Here is a 19,840-nt window from a genome sequence, read left to right on the forward strand (position 1 = left end):
TCTCGCGAGAGCGGCTCCCCTTCCCTCCCCCTAGGTAGCGAGTGCGCGAGCGAGGAGGAGGGCGCTCCAGGCGACGGCACTGCAGACGCCATTATCCTCTCTGTTTCTCTGCCGCACCGACCTCGACGTCCTGTCTGCGGACTCTAGGTAACTGGAGTTACTAGGGCTTAGGAATTGCGGATTTAGACACGGGCTGGGCCTCCCCGGAAGGCTGCGGCTGACTTTGTCCAAGCCCGGGTTTTCTTTTAGGCCCTTCGTGGCCTCACAGCCAGAAGGGAGGCGCCGGCGGGGGGCGGGGCTGTGGCCGCCGTGGCCCTGAGTGACGCGGCCTGCGGCCAATCGCTTCGCACTCGCACCACCGCCGAAGCTCGCGCAGCCAATCGGGCGCGACGGCGGGGGTAAGGGGGCGGGAGGCGGGGGAGGGGGGCTCGCGCTCGTTCTCTGTCTAGCCGTGACCGGCTGAGGCGGCGCGGCGGGCGAAGGGACGGCGGCCTCGCGTGGTGAGGAGCGGCGCCGAGCGGGCGGCGCGCGGGGGCGAGGGTCGGAGCCCGGTTTCTCCGCTGGAGAGAGGCTTTCCCCGGGGCTGTTGGTGGTTGGCCGCTTCTCGGAGGGGGGGAGGGCAAACGGTGGCCGCCTCCCCTCCCCCACCTCCGCCATTTCCCTGAGCGTGTATCCGCAGTCCGCGCCGCGGTGTCAGACCCTCCGGGGGACCGCGAGGCACGTGCCTGCTTGGGGAGGACCTGTGGTTAGGTGGCGTTGGGAGCCGGGCGCTGCGTGTGTGAGGGGAAGAGGGGGGCCGGCGGTCGGGAGTCGGAGGCGGTGCGAACGCCGCGGCGCTCTTTGTGCGGGTCCTCCCGAGCCGGGGGTTGGGGGAATGGCCTCGGCGGCTTTGTCTTCTTCGGGCGCTGGCGGGGGTGGGTGGGTGCGGGGGACGCGATCGCGGGACCGCGTGGTGGGTGGGGGAGGGGGTCCGCGCTCGGCTCCGCCTCGGAGCACGTAGTCGCCATTACGCGGGCCGCCATTTCCTGTCGGGTCGCGGCGAGCGGAGGTGCGGCGCTTTTTTTTTTTTTTTTTTTTTTTTGCCGTCGGCTTTGGCCCTTTTTTTGCGCTCGGGCCGGCTCGGCTGTTGGCAGTCGCGGTGTCGGGAGGCGGGGAGGGGGCAGCGTGGGGCGGGCTCCCCGAGAGGCTGCGGGGTGTGCGGAGTGGGGACTGCGGTGCCTCGAGGGTGAGCTGCGCGCGGCCCCCGCACTCTTCACGGTAGACGCTGCGTTTCGCTCCAGCCACCCTAGCTAAAACTCAGAATGGGACTGAGTGCCGGACTGAGAGTTACCGTTTCCGTTAGCCGTTAGGAGACCAGTGTGTTCGGCCAACGTTAGGGAAGAAAGCTTTTTCCTTTTTTTTTTCTTTTTTTGAGTTTGCGCTCTCTGGCCATTCTCATGGGGCCGTTTGTCGACTCCTGTCGCTCCTGAGAAAAGCTAGGAGAGATCCCTTGCCTTTCGGACACTGCAGAGTGTGTTTCAGCGTTCAGCTAATGGTTCGGGTGAACTGTTCTAACCTACTTCACACTATCCTGCCAGTTGTGGTCAAGGGTCCCGGTCAGTAATCAGAATGATAGTAGCGATTTGGGTCTGTTGACGGATCAGGTTTTTCGTTTCGTCCCCCTGGTTGTTGGATATGGCTTGCATTTGTCCTTGTATTTGTAAACTTGAGAGATTTCTGAGAACGGTCATCACTGGAAAGGCAGCCAAAAGCGATTCGATGTTCCAGTTTACAACTAGGTGGTTTCTTATTAGTCTCTCTTTAATATACTGGTGTTTTAAGGGCGAAATGGAAACCCATTGACTTAGCTTTTTCAGGTGTCTGAATATTACAATGTGAAAATTAGTTTTGCCTTTCTTGGCCAAAAATCAGACTCCTTGGAGATTTTTGCGCAGACGCTTGAATTTGAAAACCTGAAAACGAAGAGGCAAGTTTTAGAAATAGCTATGCAGTTTGTTGTGCTCCATTCGGTGTCTGTGGTGATCAGAAATTAGTAATGAAAGTAAACAAAGCAAAATGATTTATGTTGGTTTTTATAGGCTACTGCAGCACTAGGGTGTCAGTTGTTGGTCCCGCCCCGAATACTTCAGTTCTACTCTGCAAGGATATAGAATAACTGGTACGTTTTAGAAGTAGTCTTTTTTTCCTTAAATATTTAGTAAGATGTGGGGCTTAACTTTCCGAAAAAGCCAAATGTACTAGTGTCTTTATTTTTTAGCAGATCGGTGTCTATTTAATACAAGAAAATGGAAACTGAACAGCCAGAGGAAACCTTCCCCAACACTGAAACCAATGGTGAATTTGGTAAGACAACTGTATTTCATTATTATGATTATGTGGTTTAGTAAGCTATCAATACTATTTACCTTTATAATTTCATAGTCTTGAGATAGTTGTCAGCTGACACAAACTTATGAACTAGAAGTGATTTAACTTAAAACTAAAATGGTAGAGAGCCAATGAAAACTTTTCCTTGGATTTTGGAATGTAATTCCCTGGAGTATTTTATCGCAGTGTCTTGTTCGATAAATGCGGTCTTCACCAGAGAGGGTAAAAGCTGAGACCAGAAGTACTTTTGGCCTTTTTGCAACATGGTTTAACAACAAATGTTTTATGCACTAAATGGAGTTGCTTTCTTTGAAATCTCAACTATTAATTTCTAGGTAAACGTCCTGCAGAAGATATGGAAGAGGAACAAGCATTTAAAAGATCTAGAAACACAGATGAGATGGTTGAACTACGCATTCTGCTTCAGAGCAAGGTATGTTTCAAACTCAGTAGAAATTTGTCCCCCTGGGAAACCTTCAAAGCTTGGGAAATTAAACAGGCTTGTGGGCCCTGATAGTTACATTGTTTTGGTAATAGCTAAGAAGAAGGTTACTGGAGTGTGATCCTTAAAGCCTTAGTAGTGGGTTAAATCTTGATTGCATTGTAGATTCCTTGGGAAATTAATAGGTTGCTTGATTACTTTATCACAAGTCACAGTATAAAAGTGCCTATTTAAATTCTTGGTTTATTTTACGAGGTGGAACTCTGAAGTCTGCTTATATTTATACTCCGAATGCATGTCCAGCATTCTAAATGTTCTGAAGCTCAATCTTAACTCAGTCCTCAAAGCACATCTTGAAGATAGGGGGCTATTGATTTTCATGTGTTAAAGATGTTCAGCATTGTAGCAAAGGTTAGATTTTTGTTGCTGTTAAAACTAAGCATAGACTTTTTTGAGAGAGAGTAAGTTTTTTCTTTTGGTCTTTGTCTTCTACAGAATGCTGGGGCAGTGATTGGAAAAGGAGGCAAGAATATTAAGGCTCTCCGTACAGACGTAAGTATTACAAGGTTTAAACTGCACAAACAGCTTCAGTTTATGTTTCTAGAAGTTTTAAATAATTACATCATAAAAATCATTTAATAGTTTAGGTGCAAGCCATTTGTAATAACATTACGTAGATGATTTCAAGGTTTGCTGTTCCTGTTTTTAACAAAAGCCCAGATTAGGTTGGGGGATTTGTGTGAAACCTCTGCATTAAGATTCCTCCAAATTAATCACTTCAGGCAAGCTAACATTGTAATTAGCAATAGTAGCAAAGTGTAAAAACCCTTAATTGCACCGTTTTCCGTGTGTGAATCAATTACAGAAAACCATTGCAGGTGGCTGATTAAACCCAGAATTTTTTTTATTTTTTTATTTGTCCATCTGTTCTTTAACAGCTTGCACATGGAGCACAAAGATTTTATTTAATGTTCAGGTTGCATGATTGGAATATGGGTACAGAATAGATCAGGTACTTGATCTTATCAGGAAACCATTTGTCAATGCCTATGATTTGTTTGAGTCTTCATATTTTATAGTGGGTTGACTCTTGTGATTAGACACATTAAATGTTGGCAGTGCCAGAAGTGAGCATATTCATGGGACTTGACTACACCAAAATTCCTAAATTTTTTTCTCATGATGTATATACTTCTTAATGTTTTTCTTGCTAAAATTGAGGCAAATAGTAGCTTTGTGTTGAGTACTTATTTGACAGTATTTCATTTCTCTCTTGGTCACAGATCTTTGTATGTTCCTCTTGATTGCTGTAAACTGAACTTGAAAAATTGTTTAAAATTTTACAAACTTGCTTGTTAGGGTCTAGGAATGCATTTCAGACTTCCAGAAAACCAACCAAACCAGTCTTTTACTACTAGTAGGGGTTTTTGGTGGTGTGGGAATTTTTGTTTTGTCTTTTATAAACCTCTCTCCTCCTAATCCAGATGCTCTGTATAATTATCTGGGTTATTTATTTCCCCATTTCCTCAAGAATTTCAGTAAACTGAGTCATGATAGGTTTTGTGTCTACCCTCATGAGCCAGCCTGCTACTGAAACATCGTTTGTTTCTTTTTTTTTTTCTTTTTTTTTTTTTAAAGTTAGAACCATCATTTAAGGTCCTTAAATGTTAAGCCACAGTCAGGTATACAAAAGTCCATTATTGTGTTAGTCTTCAGAACAACTTAAGCTTGTTTCATTAATTGAGAGTATGAGTATAGTTTGTATTAAATTAAAATTTATTGCTTTTCCCCCTTTTCCCTCTCCTTGTTTTTTTGGCCATATATCTCCGTTGCCCATGTACTGGATCGACTTACCCCTGCGTTGCCCACCATGACGTTGGCCCATCCGCCCCTGAACGCCCATGTGAAAACCCTGGTTGGCTATGCCCAAAAATGTGCTCGTTGCCAAACGGGTACCATACTTGACAACTTCTGATTGAATGCCCATGCCCAATGCCAACATCCACGAACGCCAATGACCAATGCAGTACAATGCCAGTGTTTCAGTCCCAGACAGCAGTGGCCCCGAGCGGTATGTCCCAACAGTTTATGCCTCACTGCCTGATTAGAAAGAGAGAAATGTATTTTATTACCTGCCTTTTATATAATTAAATAGTATCCCCTTTAGACGGTGTATTGTTTTTCAAGTTTCTGTCTTATTTTCCCCATTAAGTCTTTTTGTCACTGAACTTTTACCGTGAGTTGCCCACCCAAACGATCCACTAATTTTATTTCGATGGAAGGAGCACAGCTTCAAGTGTTGCATATTTGCTGCATTGTAAATCAAATTGTTACCAAAATAGTCTCTCGCTCTGTCTTTGTGGCCCACCTTGCTTCCCAACATTGCCTGTTCATAATTTTTTCTGATGAAATGCTAACTCTGGTTCACTTTCCTTCACTTCTCATTTGTGTTGTCTTGTTTTGTCTTGCATTTGTATTTGTTTTCTTGCAGAGCCCATTAGTGATCTGATTTCTAACTGGTATCCATAACCTTATTCCAGATACAATGTTCACCACTTGCATATTCCCCCACTTTGCCTAAGAGAAGGTGTGCCAGTTTTACCAATGTAACAGCGAGGGTATCCTTAACGTAGTGGTGGCGGGGAACATAAGTATTCAACTCTGCTTCAGTTCTGGTCAATTTATTATTGCCCACTTAATCTGAGCCCTTCCAAAAGCCCATTCTCTGTCTCTCTGCAAGTCTCCTAATACTGTTACCATGTCTGTATTGGGCATAAAACAAAATGCATGTGAAAAAAAAATCTATAAATAGGCAACTTTAAATGGGGAATATTAAATAATTGTTACTTCTCTGTAAAAGTTTGTATGACTACTAGTGACAAACACAAAACTCATTTTTCTTTTCCACTCTTTTTGTACTATCTGGTATTTGTGATGTTTGACAGCATATTGAGTATCAGTGCTGATATTGAAACAATTGGAGAAATTCTGAAGAAAATCATCCCTACCTTGGAAGAGGTAGGCTCCCTTCTTTTTATATATATTTGGCGATATAAGGGGGAATGGGAATGTTTATAGTGTGTTATTAATAGTAGTGGTGGAGACCCAATGGTTGAAGCCATTTGTAGCAGTAACCAGCTGCTACACTACGTATACATCATTTGGGAGGTTTTTTTGGTTCTGTGTGTTTTTTTGTTTGTTTGTTTAAATTACAGACCTGCCACTTGGAGTAATATAAACTACTTGTGGCCATTTAATGGATTTAGCATGTGTTTTATAAGCTCTAATTTTAAAGTTGGTATTACTAAAATTAGAATATTCATTCTGGGAATATGTTTGAAAATGCAATTATTTACATCTGATGGTAGACTAAAGAGTGTGTAATCATTTACTAAGATAAAGAGGAAAGTACAATTAAGTCTTACTGTTAGATAATCAGTTTCTCATTTAATAATATAGATTTAAAATATGTTGTAGCTTTACCAATATATGCGACAATAGCCTGATCACGCTAGACACTTAACCTATTACTCTTATTTTTCTACTTTCAGGGCCTGCAGTTGCCATCACCCACTGCAACCAGCCAGCTCCCGCTCGAATCTGATGCTGTGGAATGCTTAAATGTATGTCATAGTGCCGTTGAACCCCACTGAAGTATGGAGCCTGGCCCATAGGATCAATTTTATTTTTAACATAGTGTACTTTTCCCATCTCTATAGAAAAAGGCTTAAACATGATACACAAATGGTCTTACAACTCACTGTTGACCCTGCTCCATGCTGCAGTGGGAATTAAACTACATTTGCAAAGTGCTTTGCAGTCATTTTTTTATTATGGTGTTATTTGAATGTTAATAATAATTTTGTGGTAACAGCGACATGCTAAATGGCTGCAGTGTGGGTATGGTGTTGCAGGACCTGAAAATAAAATAGTTTTTTAAGGTGGTGCAGAATGTCCTTTTTGGGCCTGGCTATTGAGGATAATAAGCACATAACTGGTAAAGTTATTGAAATATAAATTCAGGTTGCTCACTGCAACAGTATATTATTGTTAACGCTTATAGCAGATAAGTGTGTATTGGGGATTAATATAATTTGAGACTAAAATTCTATAACTCTCCTTCTACAGTACCAACACTTTAAAGGAAGTGACTTTGACTGCGAATTGAGACTGTTGATTCATCAGAGTCTGGCAGGAGGAATTATTGGGGTCAAAGGTGCTAAAATCAAAGAACTTCGAGAGGTAAAGGCATTCTCTTAATTGTGTTATCCTTACTAGAGAATAATTTTTTATTATAGATTTGTGTTTGTTGGGCATCTCTTATTCCCCTTTGAATTACTTCCTAAAGAGTCCTTATTTATCTTGTTTGCTTTTAAAATAACAAAAAGGCCTAGTGGTCCTAGAAAGATTATTTTATTACTTCATGTGAATCTAGAAAATCCTTTAATTTTTTTCCTCTGTTAAACTTACAGAACACTCAGACAACAATCAAGCTTTTCCAGGAATGCTGTCCTCATTCCACTGACAGAGTTGTTCTTATTGGAGGAAAGCCTGATAGAGTTGTAGAATGCATAAAGATCATCCTTGATCTCATATCTGAGGTATCTTCACAAGTCTATTTGCATTCAGTTTCATGAAATAAACATCTTCTGTAGAAGCAGTATTGTCAGGTTTGAACAATATGAGTCCTTTGTCTTGCCAGCTTCTGTTTCTTGGCTTTCAACCTTCCCTTTAATTTAGAAATAGCTTTGGAAAAGTGGAATGTGGTCATTTGGTAATTGGTGAAACCGTGATAGTGTCCTTTAAATAAAGCTCACTATGGTGCTGCTTATGTCCTCATTTTGCATAGTTTCTCAGCTTGTATCCCTACATACGGATTATAGGCTAGTCCAAGATAACAGTCACCTCAGCCAGCCAAATAGGGGTGATTTATTCACGGATTTGCTTTATTCATTTAGTTGTCCAAGTGCGAAAATAAGGGTTCGGCCATTTTGTCTTTCCAAAGCAGTAAGACTCACTTGTAGGGCTTGGAAAGTGGGTTTTTTAAATGCTTTCTACGGTGTTTGCCTGTATTTCTGTCCCGGCCTCTAGTGCCTCCTGGGAAAACAAGTGTCTTCATTGAAAAAAGAAAAGTTGATACTGAACCAAGGCGTTTTGTTTAGTCTGTAAGATTGCTATATTTTTGTTTTTAGTCTCCCATCAAAGGACGTGCACAGCCTTACGATCCCAATTTTTACGATGAAACCTACGATTATGGTGGTTTTACAATGATGTTTGATGACCGTCGTGGACGTCCTGTGGGATTTCCCATGCGGGGAAGAGGTGGCTTTGATAGAATGCCTCCTGGTCGTGGTGGACGTCCCATGCCTCCATCCAGAAGAGATTATGATGATATGAGCCCTCGTCGAGGACCACCACCACCACCTCCTGGCCGAGGTGGCCGAGGTGGTAGCAGAGCTCGGAATCTTCCTCTTCCCCCACCCCCACCACCTAGAGGAGGGTAAGTGTTTTTTCATTCACAAATTGTTAGCACACAAGAAGCTGCACTTGGTAGTAGGAATAGAGTTGGTATGTTATGTGAAACAAACTGTTTACAACAAGTACTATGCTTGCAGAGATTTAATGGCCTATGACAGAAGAGGAAGACCTGGAGACCGTTACGATGGCATGGTAAGAACAGTTTTTCTCATCAGTGTGTTACGTGGGGGCTGGGGGTTAAAATTTTTAAAATAGCCTTTTTTAAACAATGTTTAAGATGCTTTCTGCAAGTGAATTTAAATCCTTCCATTTGCTGAAGCTGTTGTTGAACTATTTGTTCTCCCAAGATACATAATTGCTGCCCAGGTGTGTTTATTTGTAATGTAGAATGGCAATTTAGGCATCTTAATATTTCTAAAACAGGTTGGTTTCAGTGCTGATGAAACATGGGATTCTGCAATAGATACATGGAGCCCATCAGAATGGCAGATGGCTTATGAACCACAGGTAGAGTCATAGGTATAAAGTACATATCAGTAAATTTAAGATGCTTCCCTGCTCACCAGTAAGTGTGCTTTATTTCCCCTCATGTTTTTGTCTTTAAATGCTGTAAACCTGAATCCTTTTTATTCTTCCCCCTAAAGATTGTCTTCTGAAATTTATTTACCAGAAGGAAATAAATTTGGGGGGTTTATGAGCATTAAAATACTTAAAGAAATTTTGAAGACAAAATAATTTTCTATTTTTTCTTTCTATTTTTAGGGTGGCTCAGGATATGGTAAGTTTTCTCTTTTGTGAAATTAAGCATTATTTCATGCTTTTTAAAAATGAACTTAACTACTCATTATTTAAATCAGATTATTCCTATGCAGGGGGTCGCGGCTCATATGGTGATCTTGGTGGACCTATTATTACTACACAAGTAACTATTCCCAAAGATGTAAGTATTGTTAGTTCTGTCAGCACTGTTTGATCTCATTATTGCTGTCTTTCCGTACATTTCTTTTCAATTCACATGGTTTTAGAAAGTATTCCACTTCAAAATTTGAAACTATTTAAGAGTTTCAGTGAGGTGTCTTTGGCAACTGACTTCAATGCCATAAAATACCTAGAGGGGTTTGAGCCCTTAGATTATTGAAGGAAATGTTAGTGTGTTCTATCAAATTGTATAAATAGCCCAAACTTTGAGGAGACATCAGGGTAATTGAATCTGAATAAATACCAAGTTTAGTATTCTTGGTGATCATTGAAAATACAGGTAGTTTTCTCTGAAAGTATATGATAAACACTTATTTTCTGAAATCTTTTCAGTTGGCTGGATCTATTATTGGCAAAGGTGGTCAGCGGATTAAACAAATCCGTCATGAGTCAGGAGCTTCCATCAAAATTGATGAGCCTTTAGAAGGATCCGAAGATCGGATCATTACCATTACAGGAACACAGGACCAGATACAGAATGCACAGTATTTGCTGCAGAACAGGTCAGTTGAAGATCAGCTTTGTGTTCACTTCAGACATACCTTGAAAAACTTCCCTTCTCAAATTGATTTTTCTTCTAGAAACCATGGTGTCTCAGTCATTTGGGGACCTAACTTCTAAACATCTTAATAGCTTTGCCTTAATTTTCCTCTGCTTTCTTACTAAAAACGAAGACATTCAGTACTAATCTTGCTGGAAGAAGCCTTAACCAAGCAAACCTCTCATTTCTCTGGTGAAAACTGCTGCCAAAACCACTTGTTACAAATTATACAGAGCCTGTAGACAATATAGAAGATTCATTGGATGTTGGCCTAGTTCTGTGTGGAAGACTAGTGATTTTGTTGTTTTTAGATAACTAAATCGACAACAAATCACAGTCTGCCATATGGCACAGGCCATGCCTCTACAGGACAAATGATTGGTGCTGTAAAATGCAGCATTTCACACCTTCCTGGCATTTCTTTTGTCTTTTCCACCAAATATTAACAGCTTTTAATTTCATTTCTTAATCCTGCTCTACTAATGTCTGATTAACTATTAATCTTTTTTCCTTGAATTTTACACTGCTTATTAATTTGTGATTGCTAATGGTTTTTTTTTTTTTTGCATTCTTGTTTCTTATAAAGGACATGTTTATCACTTAATTTAGCATTGAAATTGTCTTGATGTTGATTCAGATGTAATGAACAAAAATTCTAATTCGTACTTTTTTTTCTTTTCTTTTATAGTGTGAAGCAGTATGCAGATGTTGAAGGATTCTAATGCAAGATATTTTTTCTTTTTTATAGTGTGAAGCAGTATTCTGGAAAGTTTTTCTAAGACTAGTGAAGAACTGAAGGAGTCCTGCATCTTTTTTTTTTTATCTGCTTCTGTTTAAAAAGCCAACATTCCTCTGCTTCATAGGTGTTCTGCATTTGAGGTGTAGTGAAATCTTTGCTGTTCACCAGATGTAATGTTTTAGTTCCTTACAAACAGGGTTGGGGGGGGGAAGGGCGTGCAAAAACTAACATTGAAATTTTGAAACAGCAGCAGAGTGAGTGAATTTTATTTTTTGTTCATTGTTGGTGGTTAAAAAGAAAAACTTCCCCCCATGTAATTATTGTGAACACTTTGCTTTGTGGTCACTGTAACATTTGGGGGGGTGGGACAGGGAAGAAAAGTAACTAGTCCACATATCCCTGGCATCTGTTCAGAGCAGTGTGCAGAATGTAATGCTCTTTTGTAAGAAACGTTTTATGATTTTTAAAATAAATTTAGTGAACCTATTTTTGGTGGTCATTTTTTTTTTTAAGGCAGTCTTTTTTCAAACGGTGGCTGGATTTTCCATCCCACCCCAAACTAAACACTAAGTTTGATTTTCAGCTCTTCTGTTGGATATAAGTGCATCTCTTCTTGGACATAGGGAAATATCGAGGGAAATTCCATTCTGGTGATTCCTTCATGGTTCAAAAGTCTATTCATTGCTGGGGAAGAAATTCTATCATAATACTCATGCTTTATAATAAGCTGGGCATTTTTTGTTTTTATGAATGCTTACCCCTACTTGTCAAAGGTTTGTGATAGTTTTGAAGAATCGTAGTGGGCAAGCTGTACTTCAGATTGAGTAATGGTATAGGTCATATGCCCGAAGGCTCATTGGCAGCAAGTTTTATTGATGAAACTGACAGTTCTGGAAGTGACTGATACTGAATACTGATTATTTTTATTAGATAATTTCTCACTTATAGACTTAAATTGTCGACCTGCTAGTGTCTTATTAGTTAAACTTTGTACAAATATATATATTCTTGTTTTTCCATTGTATGCAAATTGAAAGAAAAAGATGTACCATTTTTCTGTTGTATGTTGGATTATGTAGGAAATGTTTGTGAACTATTCAAAAATGAAAAAAAAGTTCCTGTGGATGTTTTGTGTTAGTATCTTCACATTTGTATTGATAGTTTAAATTCGCTTCCAAATAAACTCCCATTAGATTTGTGTTCCCAATTTGAATAAGGGTTGATTGACACTTGTAAAAGTTGTTGAAGTGTTCCTCTTGTAAGGAAATACAATAATCTTAAATTAAGTAATTTTTTTGTGTGAAGTTTTTTAGCACTTACTAAATGAAATATGGTAGGTACCCAATTTGGGCTTTTAATTCTTTTAAATTCTGTGTTAGCTAAAAACCTAGTCATCATTTGTACCACTTACTATGAGTAGTTTTGAGTCCCTGAGGCTTCATTTTTTTAAATACCCTTACCTGGACTTTGAGAATATTAGAGATGGCCCTTAAAGTGTTATCTGTAGTCCTCTTAATGATCCAGAAAACCTGAAAACATAATTAGCAGCTTTGTATGGGAAGAGTTACAAGTATAATTCTGAAATTTAAGATCCTATATGTGAATTGAATGGTTACTCTTATTAAAGAGTACTACTGCGAGCGCATGTGGATAGATCTTTTAAGGGAATTGGAATGGCAGTGACGCTCCTTTTTTAGTATGCTCTGTGGTTTTTAATGGTCAGCAGAACATGTGACAAAACTATGAGAATATAACTTGAAACTAATGAATGCTACCTGTGGTTTAGTTTCCCCAAAAGTGAGCTTACACTGTAGTGCTGCAGGGATGAAACTTAGCCGCCCCCTGGGGTGTTGTAATATGACTTTCAGTTACTTGACATGAAATAGGCCATTTTCCCTAGAGAGAAACACTTGGAGAAGATACTGGCTTTTCAGTTTTTACAGCATCCAAAAGTGAGTTACATGAGTATATAAACTACTTAGCTGAAGGTACCTGAGGTGAGAAAATCTGATGGGTTGAATATTTGACATAGGTAACGCAGCTTTCAGGCATTGTCACTGTTGATAAATGATGCATGAAGTTGAGCAGGGAATTAACTTGAGAAACTCAAGTGAAGGAAGCAAACAGTAAATTTAGCACAACCAGTTTTTTAAACTAGTATGTGAACTATCTTGAAGCAAGAACAAGTGCTTTTGGGGGCCAGGCCAAAGCCTGAAGCCAGGAACCCAAACACTTGAACCCTCATTACTACTACTTTACAGGAGGTACATTAGAATAGAGCAGGATTGAAACTCAAAAACCTAGGATGTGGACTTCCCAGCCAGAGTATAAAATAGGTCAAACACCTATTGCAACTGTAAGGATTCAGAAGTTTAGACAAACTCGAAGTCTTGGGACTCCGGCATCCGTTAAGTCTCACATGGGGTTAGGTCCTGCTGCTCTGATCCAGCTTGCTTGACAATGTGCTTCCTGGGAAGCAACATGATGGATGGCCTAATTGGAGTTTCTGTCACCCACATGGGAGACCAGAATGGCATATTGGACATTTAGAAAGAACCAGCAGGGAGGATCTCGGCCTTATAAATCTTGGGGGATAAAAACCTTTTCATTACTTAATATCACACTGGAATGTGTCACAATTTCAGGGAGTCAGTTATAAAGAACATCTTAAGATTTTTAGTGCTCAAATGTTTATAAACAGTGACAAGGTATGATTGGTTTAATATTGCCATCAAATGGTTTTTAATTCTAAAAACAGTGGTTACAAGTAAGTTTAAATACTGGATTTCACAGCTCTCAGGAGTTTCCTCATTGCAAGTTTAAAGTGAAATTGTCCTGATTTAATAGTATTGAACTTCTGGAAAGTGATAAGGACCACATGATCACCAAAGGTGCTGGATTAGACTGCCAATTAATTGCTGGACTACAGTTCAGCTCTACTCGGTCTTCATAGAGAGGCACCGGGAATCTGTATTTAACATTCCCTAGGCGGCTCTTAACCTAAGGACATTTATAATACAGCAGGGAGGACCACATGCTTGCATGGCTTTTCAATAGCTTGTCAAATACATGAATTTAAAATTTTTGCACCAAAATAAGCCGCCTTCAGTTTAAACTTTTTAGATGTAGAGATCTCCCATCCGCTGCTTCACTCTGGAAATGCCTGTAACTGCTAGGCTACCCACCCCCCACCAGTATGAACTTTTTGAACACCCTGGTGTAGTTTGTGCTAATGAAGCATGTGAAAACAAGTGACAGGGGAAGGAGCTACACAGTACATGGTAACTAAGGAAGCAGAAACGCAACGGGCTGTGGATGTGCACATACGTATGTGTGCACGTCTGTAAGCCTGTTCTTGAACCAGGTTCATCCTGGAGTTCAACTAGGGAAATCGCAGCATCTTCACCCAAATATTTGGGACCCAAGTTGAGAACACAGATGGACATTGCTCAACCAGGGCTAGGCACTTCCAGTCAGCTAGAGAGGTAAATTTCTGGAAAAGCAGCCCAGGCAGACATGGGCTTGTGTTTGGTTGTATGTGTAAATACGCATTAGAAAATAGACGATGCTGGGGCCAGCTTTGAGGCATAGCAGTTAAGATGCAGCTTGTGACGCCGGTGTCCTGTATGAACAGAATCCCAGCTTCTCCATTTCCAATCCAGCACCCTTCTACAAAGCTGCTGGCAAAGCAGTGGGAGATGGTCCAAGTGCTTGCACCCCTGCCAAGCTACATGGGAGACTCAGATGGAGCTCCTGGCTTCTGCCTGGACCAGCCCCAGCTGTTGAGGCCATTTCGGGAAGTGAACCAATGAACAGGAGATCTAACTACTTTGAAATAAGTAAAAATTTTTTAAAGAAAATATGTAAGATACAAGTGTTTTGTTGGGATGGTTTCTACCACAAGGAGCCACATTATGCAATCTGGTAAGTTTAAGAAAGAAACCAACATGTATCTGCCCCAGAGTGGACATTGTGCTGCAGGCTAAGCACTCCCCATCCTCCAGCCCAATCCACTTTCCTGCTAACATGCCTGGGAAGGCAGTGGATGATGGCCAAAGTACTTGAGTCCCTGCACCCTTGTGAAGTTCCTAGATGGAGTTCCTGGCTCCTGGCTTCTGCTGGGGCCAGCCCTGGCTATTGTGACCATTTGGGGAATGAACCAGCAGATAGAAACACCCCACCTTGTTCTTTGTCCAGAACTGCTAAGAACTGTTGGTCCTCCTGTAAAGAGTTCTTCCTCTATTACTCTGTTTCTCCAAACTTATTTCCACCTCCTAATGCCTAGACATGCAATTATGAGGGAATTAAAAGGTATAGTCACCAAAAGCTCACACTTTTTAAAATCCTTTGAGAAATTTTCCCTTTTGATCACTGCAACTTCCTTCCCTCCACCCTGCCCCTTTTAATCATCCTCTTCTTTTTTTTTTTTTTTTTTTTAAGATTTATTTATTTGAAAGACACAGAGAGGCAGAGACAGAGAGGTCTTCCCTCTACTGGTTCACTCCCCAGTGCTGGTTCACTCCCCAAATGGCCACAGCAGCCGGAGCTGGGCCTATCCAAAGCCAGGAGCCTGGAGCTTCTTCCGGGTCTCCCAAGCAGGTGCAGGGGCCCAAGGACTTGGGCTATCTTCCACTGATTTCCCAGGCCATAGCAGAGAGCTGGCTCGAAAGAGGAGCAACTGAGACTCGAACCAGCATTCATATGGGATGCCAGCACTGCAAGCGGTGGCTTTACCCACTTAAACCAAAGCGCTGGCCCCTCTATCATGTTTTAGAACTGAGATGACATGCCGTAAGGCTATGGTGGAGGGTTGGTTACTGCATAGCAGAAGCCATAGAGAACCTAGCCAGGACCTGGATGGAGAAACAACATAACTGCGAAGATTTTCAGTTGCAATGAAAGCCAAGGTGGATTGTTAGTCCAGGAAGACCTGCTGTGCTAAGGACTAAGAAACCGCATCACCAGTTTTACTAGCTTTGGTCACCCAGTGGTTGTGAGGGGGAGAGTAGGGGCCAAAAGTCATATCCCAGCCAGCCTGCCCCTCAGCAGGAGGTCAGAGAGTGCTGACAAAAACCCTTTCCTCCTATAATCAGAACACTTAACTTTCCTTTGCATCCACAAGACATTTGAAAAGACAGAGGCAAAAAAAAAAAAAATCTTTAGAAAAACAGCACTAATAATATAAATAAAGAGGCTTCCCTGTAAATTAACTGAATAATTATTTCCCTTAAATGAGACCATTTAAAACAAAGAGATGGGCTGGCTTCATGCAGCCGGGAATGGCCACACCCCATGAAACAGATGGAGTTCTAGATGCTCCACTTCACTTTAGCTTCCTGCTAAGGTGCCTGGGAAGGCAGCAGATGATGTCCCAAGTATCTGGGACCTGCCATCCACAGGGGATGGAGTTCTGCATCCCAGCTTTGGCTTAGCCCATCTCTGACTGTTGTGGGCATTGGGTGATGAACCAGAAGATGAGTCTCTCTCTCTCTCTCTCTCTCTCTCTCTCTCTCTCTCTCTCTCTCTCTCCTCTATTTCTGCTCTGGCTGCACTTAACAGTTGAGCTGTCTTGGACCAAGCCCTAGAAAGCAGAGCGTAAGCCAGGGATTTGTTTTTTCTAATTAATTAATCAGTTACTCTGAAAGGCAGAGCAACAGAGAGAGAGGGAGAGACAGGGATCTTCCATCCTCTGGTTCTCTCCCCAAAAAGCTGCAACAGCCAGGTCTGGACCAGGTCAAAGCCAGGAGCCTGGAATTCCATTAGAGTCTCCCACATAGTTGGCAGAGGCTCAAGTACTTGGGCATCATCCGCTACTTTCCCAGGAGCATTTTTCAGGAACTGGACTGAAGTGGGGCAGCCAGGACTCAAACAAGCCCTTTCATATCAAATACCAACATCACAAGCAGCAGTTTTACCTGCTGCACCACAATGCCGCCTATTTTTGAAAGAATATATGTAGGAAGAAAATTGTTTTGGATGCTGACTAGCCAAGGTATTGAATTATAACACACATTTTGTTAGTAACATGCTATAAATTTCCTTTTATATATATATTTATTTATATATATAAATACATATAAGAGGCTTCTTATATATAAATATACATATTTATTTATATATATATATATATATATAATTGAAAGAGTTACACAGAGAGAGGAGAGGCAGAGAGGGAGATCTTCCATCCACTGGCTTACTTCCCAAATGGCCACAACAGCAGGAGGTGAGCCAAACCAAAGCCAGGAGTCAGGAGCGTCTTCCAGGTCTCCCTTGCAGGTGCAGGGGCCCAAGGACTTGAGCCATCTTCCACTGGTTTCCCAGGCCATAGCACAGAGCTGGACTGGAAGAGGAGCAGCCGGGACTAGAACCCGGTGCCTATATGGGATGCCGGTGCCGCAGGCAGAGGATTAACCTACTGCGCACAGCGCTGGCCCCCTAGCGTTGCTAATTTCAAGTCGGTCAGCAATGAAGTATGGATGACAGCTGTTTCTCTGCCTCCGCTGCCAGCCGGTATCACTCAGGTCTTCATGGGGTAATGAGGAACACAATTCTAAATTTCTGATGGTTCCTCCGCATTCAAACTTCGCCGAAATCCCACCTGGGGTGGGTGCTTGGGCACAGGGGGTTAAGCTGCTGCTAGGGACATGCACATCCTGTATCAGAGTGCCTGGTTCAAGTCCTGCCTCTGCTTCTCCTTCCTGCTAATACACACCCTTTAGGCCCTTTGACTTTCCCCTTTCCGCAGACACATGCCTGTAAATGTAGAACTGTTCTGCAACCATGAAGACAAAAGCCACAGGCTTGGGATGCTGAGGCAGAAAGCAAGAAGCCTAGATCCCTGCCGACATTCTCAAGGAGCTGCACCAACTCTGGACTTACTATGAGAAAAGCAATCCCCTTTTTGCTGAGTTACTGTAGTTTGATTTTGTTGTTGTTGCTGTGGCTTGAAGCACAATCCTCTCTAGATACTTACCTGCCCTGCCAGACGTCAAATGCTATGTCTGTCTTTGCTCCCTGTGAAAGATGAGATGCTTTCCCAGGAAGAGAAACCAACACAAAACTGCTTGAAACCACAAGGAAGTTTATTAGGAAAGACTAAGAGTTGATGCAATCCCATTATTCCACTTCTCTGCTGTTATTTTTGGTCTTGCAGGCTATTTTTCTTTTCTTTCTTTTTTTTTTTTCCCCTGTGAACTGACTTCCTACTCACTCAGGTTGCCACCAGAAGGATTACAGCAGTTCCAGGTCTAACATCCAAGCTCAGCTGGATCCACAAGTAGTGTGAATCACTTCTGGAAGAATGAGGAAACTTTTCTGGAAGCAACTTAAAACTTTTTAGCCTTTCAATTTACTGAGTTGAACTAGGGGACGTGCATACCTCCCAATCTAATCTAGTTGTGGCTCACAGTGATATTACGGATCCATACCACCTCTGGGGCTGGGGACGCTGGTCTACACTGATTGTGCTTAGGAGAGAGAGATGCCTGAACAACATCAGTTCCACTACAGGGAAGGAAGGAAGGAGATGTTGCATAAATAAATAACTCACTTTTTGTATTCTCAGTAGACATACCTGAAAAACAGAAGACAAACCCATACACACACAGTTTATGGTTTATTTCAATGTTTTTTTTTTTTTTAAGATTTATTTATTTGACAGGTAGAGTTACAGATGGTGAGAGTGACACAGAGAGAAGTCTTCCATCTGCTGGTTCACTCCCCAAATGGCTGCAACGGCTTTAGCTGAGCTGACCCAAAGCCAGAAACCAGGAGCTTCTTCTGTGCTTGGGCCATCTACTGCTTTCCCAGGCCATAGCAGAGAGCTGGATCAGAAAACGAGCAGCCAGGACTAGAACCGGCACCCATATGGGAAGCCAGCACCACAGGTGGAGGATTAACCTACTGCGCCACAGTCCAGCCCCTATTTCAATGTTGAGAGAAGCATGTTTTTTTTTTTTTCTGTTTATTCTATATCAAAACCATGAACACAGAATTCAGGTGGATTTTTTTTTCTGTCAACAAGGCTCAGTGAGAGAAAATGGCCTCACTCACTCACCTTTCTGAATTCTTTTGTAAATTGCTATTTTCTTGCTGATCAATTTTGACTAACAAGACTTATCACCCACTACGGTGGGTGGAAAAAACCTCAGACCAACAGGTTTATATATTTTTGGACAACTTTATTAGTGTACTAGAGACCTTTTCTGGAAAGCGAATTATCGTGGTCTGCTTCAAGTTCCTATTTCTTACCAAAATGAAAACACACACACACACACAAACCTGAAGGAATGTTTTCTGCTCCTCCAGGGGCATAGCTGTGAAAAGCTCCAAGCCCTCCAAAAATCCCCAAGAGCCTGTATACTGTTGATAACCAGACACGACTACTCATTTGTTTTTATTTATCTGAAAGGCGGAGAGACACTGACAGCTGCCATCCACTGGTTCATGGCCCAGATGGGACTGAATCAAGCAGACCGGGTGTTCAGTCCAGGTCTCCCGAGTAGGTCGCAGCGACCCAGATACCTGAGCCCTCTCAGCGTGTGCACTGGCAGGAAGCTGGAATGGGCAAGGGAGCCAGGACTCCGATACGTGGCACAGGTGTCTCAAGTGATTTTTTTTTTTTTTTTGACAGGCAGAGTTAGCGAGAGAGAGAGAGAGAGAGAGAGAGAGAGAGAGAGAGAGAAAGGTCCTCCTTCCGTTGGTTCACCCCCCAAATGGCCGCTGCAGCCGGCGCATCTCGCTGATCCGAAGCCAGGAGTCAGGTGCTTCTCCTGGTCTCCCATGGGGTGCAGGGCCCAAGGTCTCCCGGGCCATAGCAGAGAGCTGGCCTGGAAGAGGGGCAACCGGGATAGAATCTGGCGCCCCGACCGGGACTAGAACCCGGGGAGCCGGCGCCGCAGGCAGAGGATTAGCCTAGTGAGCTGCGGCGCGGCCTCAAGTGATTTTTTAAAGGTTTATTTGAAAGGCAGAAAGGGGGAGGGGGGGTCTTCATCCGCTGGTTCACTCCCCAGACGGCCGCAGCGGCCAGAGCTGCGCCGATCGACAAAGGCTTAACTCAGCCCCAGTCACCGAACTGCTCCGTGTCACTCGCAAGCCGCAGGTTCCGCTATCCGCTCCTGTCATACCCAGCACCGGGTGAGATTCGAGACCCAAGCCCAAGGCCGGACACAGAACAGCACCGACTCCACACCCTTGTCTCCTCACCCACTTCCCCAAACCTCCTAACTAAACCTCAGACTTCCAGAAGCGGCAGCCTGCCCAGGGGCTCGGGGCGCGGCACCACCACCTCGGGGCG

The 19,840-nt window shown here is 42.6% G+C and overlaps 1 protein-coding gene across 11 annotated transcripts; it reads left to right on the forward strand.

Annotated features, from left to right (window-relative positions):
• Window positions 1–29: 29 nt before the first annotated feature.
• HNRNPK (heterogeneous nuclear ribonucleoprotein K) lies at window positions 30–11,835 on the forward strand. 11 transcript variants are annotated; one of them, XM_062208627.1, is made up of 17 exons: window positions 30–147; window positions 2,079–2,158; window positions 2,261–2,343; window positions 2,703–2,800; window positions 3,305–3,361; window positions 4,837–4,880; window positions 5,755–5,827; window positions 6,361–6,432; window positions 6,938–7,051; window positions 7,282–7,410; window positions 8,002–8,309; window positions 8,425–8,479; window positions 8,711–8,794; window positions 9,050–9,065; window positions 9,145–9,227; window positions 9,599–9,768; window positions 10,495–11,835. In XM_062208627.1, the coding sequence occupies exons 3-17, from the start codon at window positions 2,286–2,288 to the stop codon at window positions 10,526–10,528; spliced, it is 1,395 nt and encodes a 464-aa protein (XP_062064611.1). In that variant the 5' UTR covers window positions 30–147; window positions 2,079–2,158; window positions 2,261–2,285; the 3' UTR covers window positions 10,529–11,835. The 11 variants fall into 11 exon arrangements, with proteins under 11 accessions (XP_062064611.1, XP_062064618.1, XP_062064619.1 ...); XM_062208624.1 differs by having other exon boundaries at window positions 31–147; window positions 2,258–2,343; XM_062208633.1 differs by having other exon boundaries at window positions 31–147; window positions 2,258–2,343; window positions 10,555–11,835.
• The last annotated feature ends 8,005 nt before the right edge of the window (window positions 11,836–19,840 follow it).

Source organism: Lepus europaeus, chromosome 12 (assembly GCF_033115175.1).
Source record: "Lepus europaeus isolate LE1 chromosome 12, mLepTim1.pri, whole genome shotgun sequence".
Lineage (NCBI taxonomy): Eukaryota > Metazoa > Chordata > Mammalia > Lagomorpha > Leporidae > Lepus > Lepus europaeus.

Coding starts and splice junctions, on each gene's coding strand:
- HNRNPK (XM_062208627.1), top strand. CDS start 2,286: ATGGAAACTGAACAGCCAGAGGAAACCTTCCCCAACACTGAAACCAAT. Junction 2,801..3,304: donor GCATTCTGCTTCAGAGCAAG/GTATGTTTCAAA, acceptor TGTCTTCTACAG/AATGCTGGGGCAGTGATTGG. Junction 9,769..10,494: donor CAGTATTTGCTGCAGAACAG/GTCAGTTGAAGA, acceptor TTTCTTTTATAG/TGTGAAGCAGTATGCAGATG.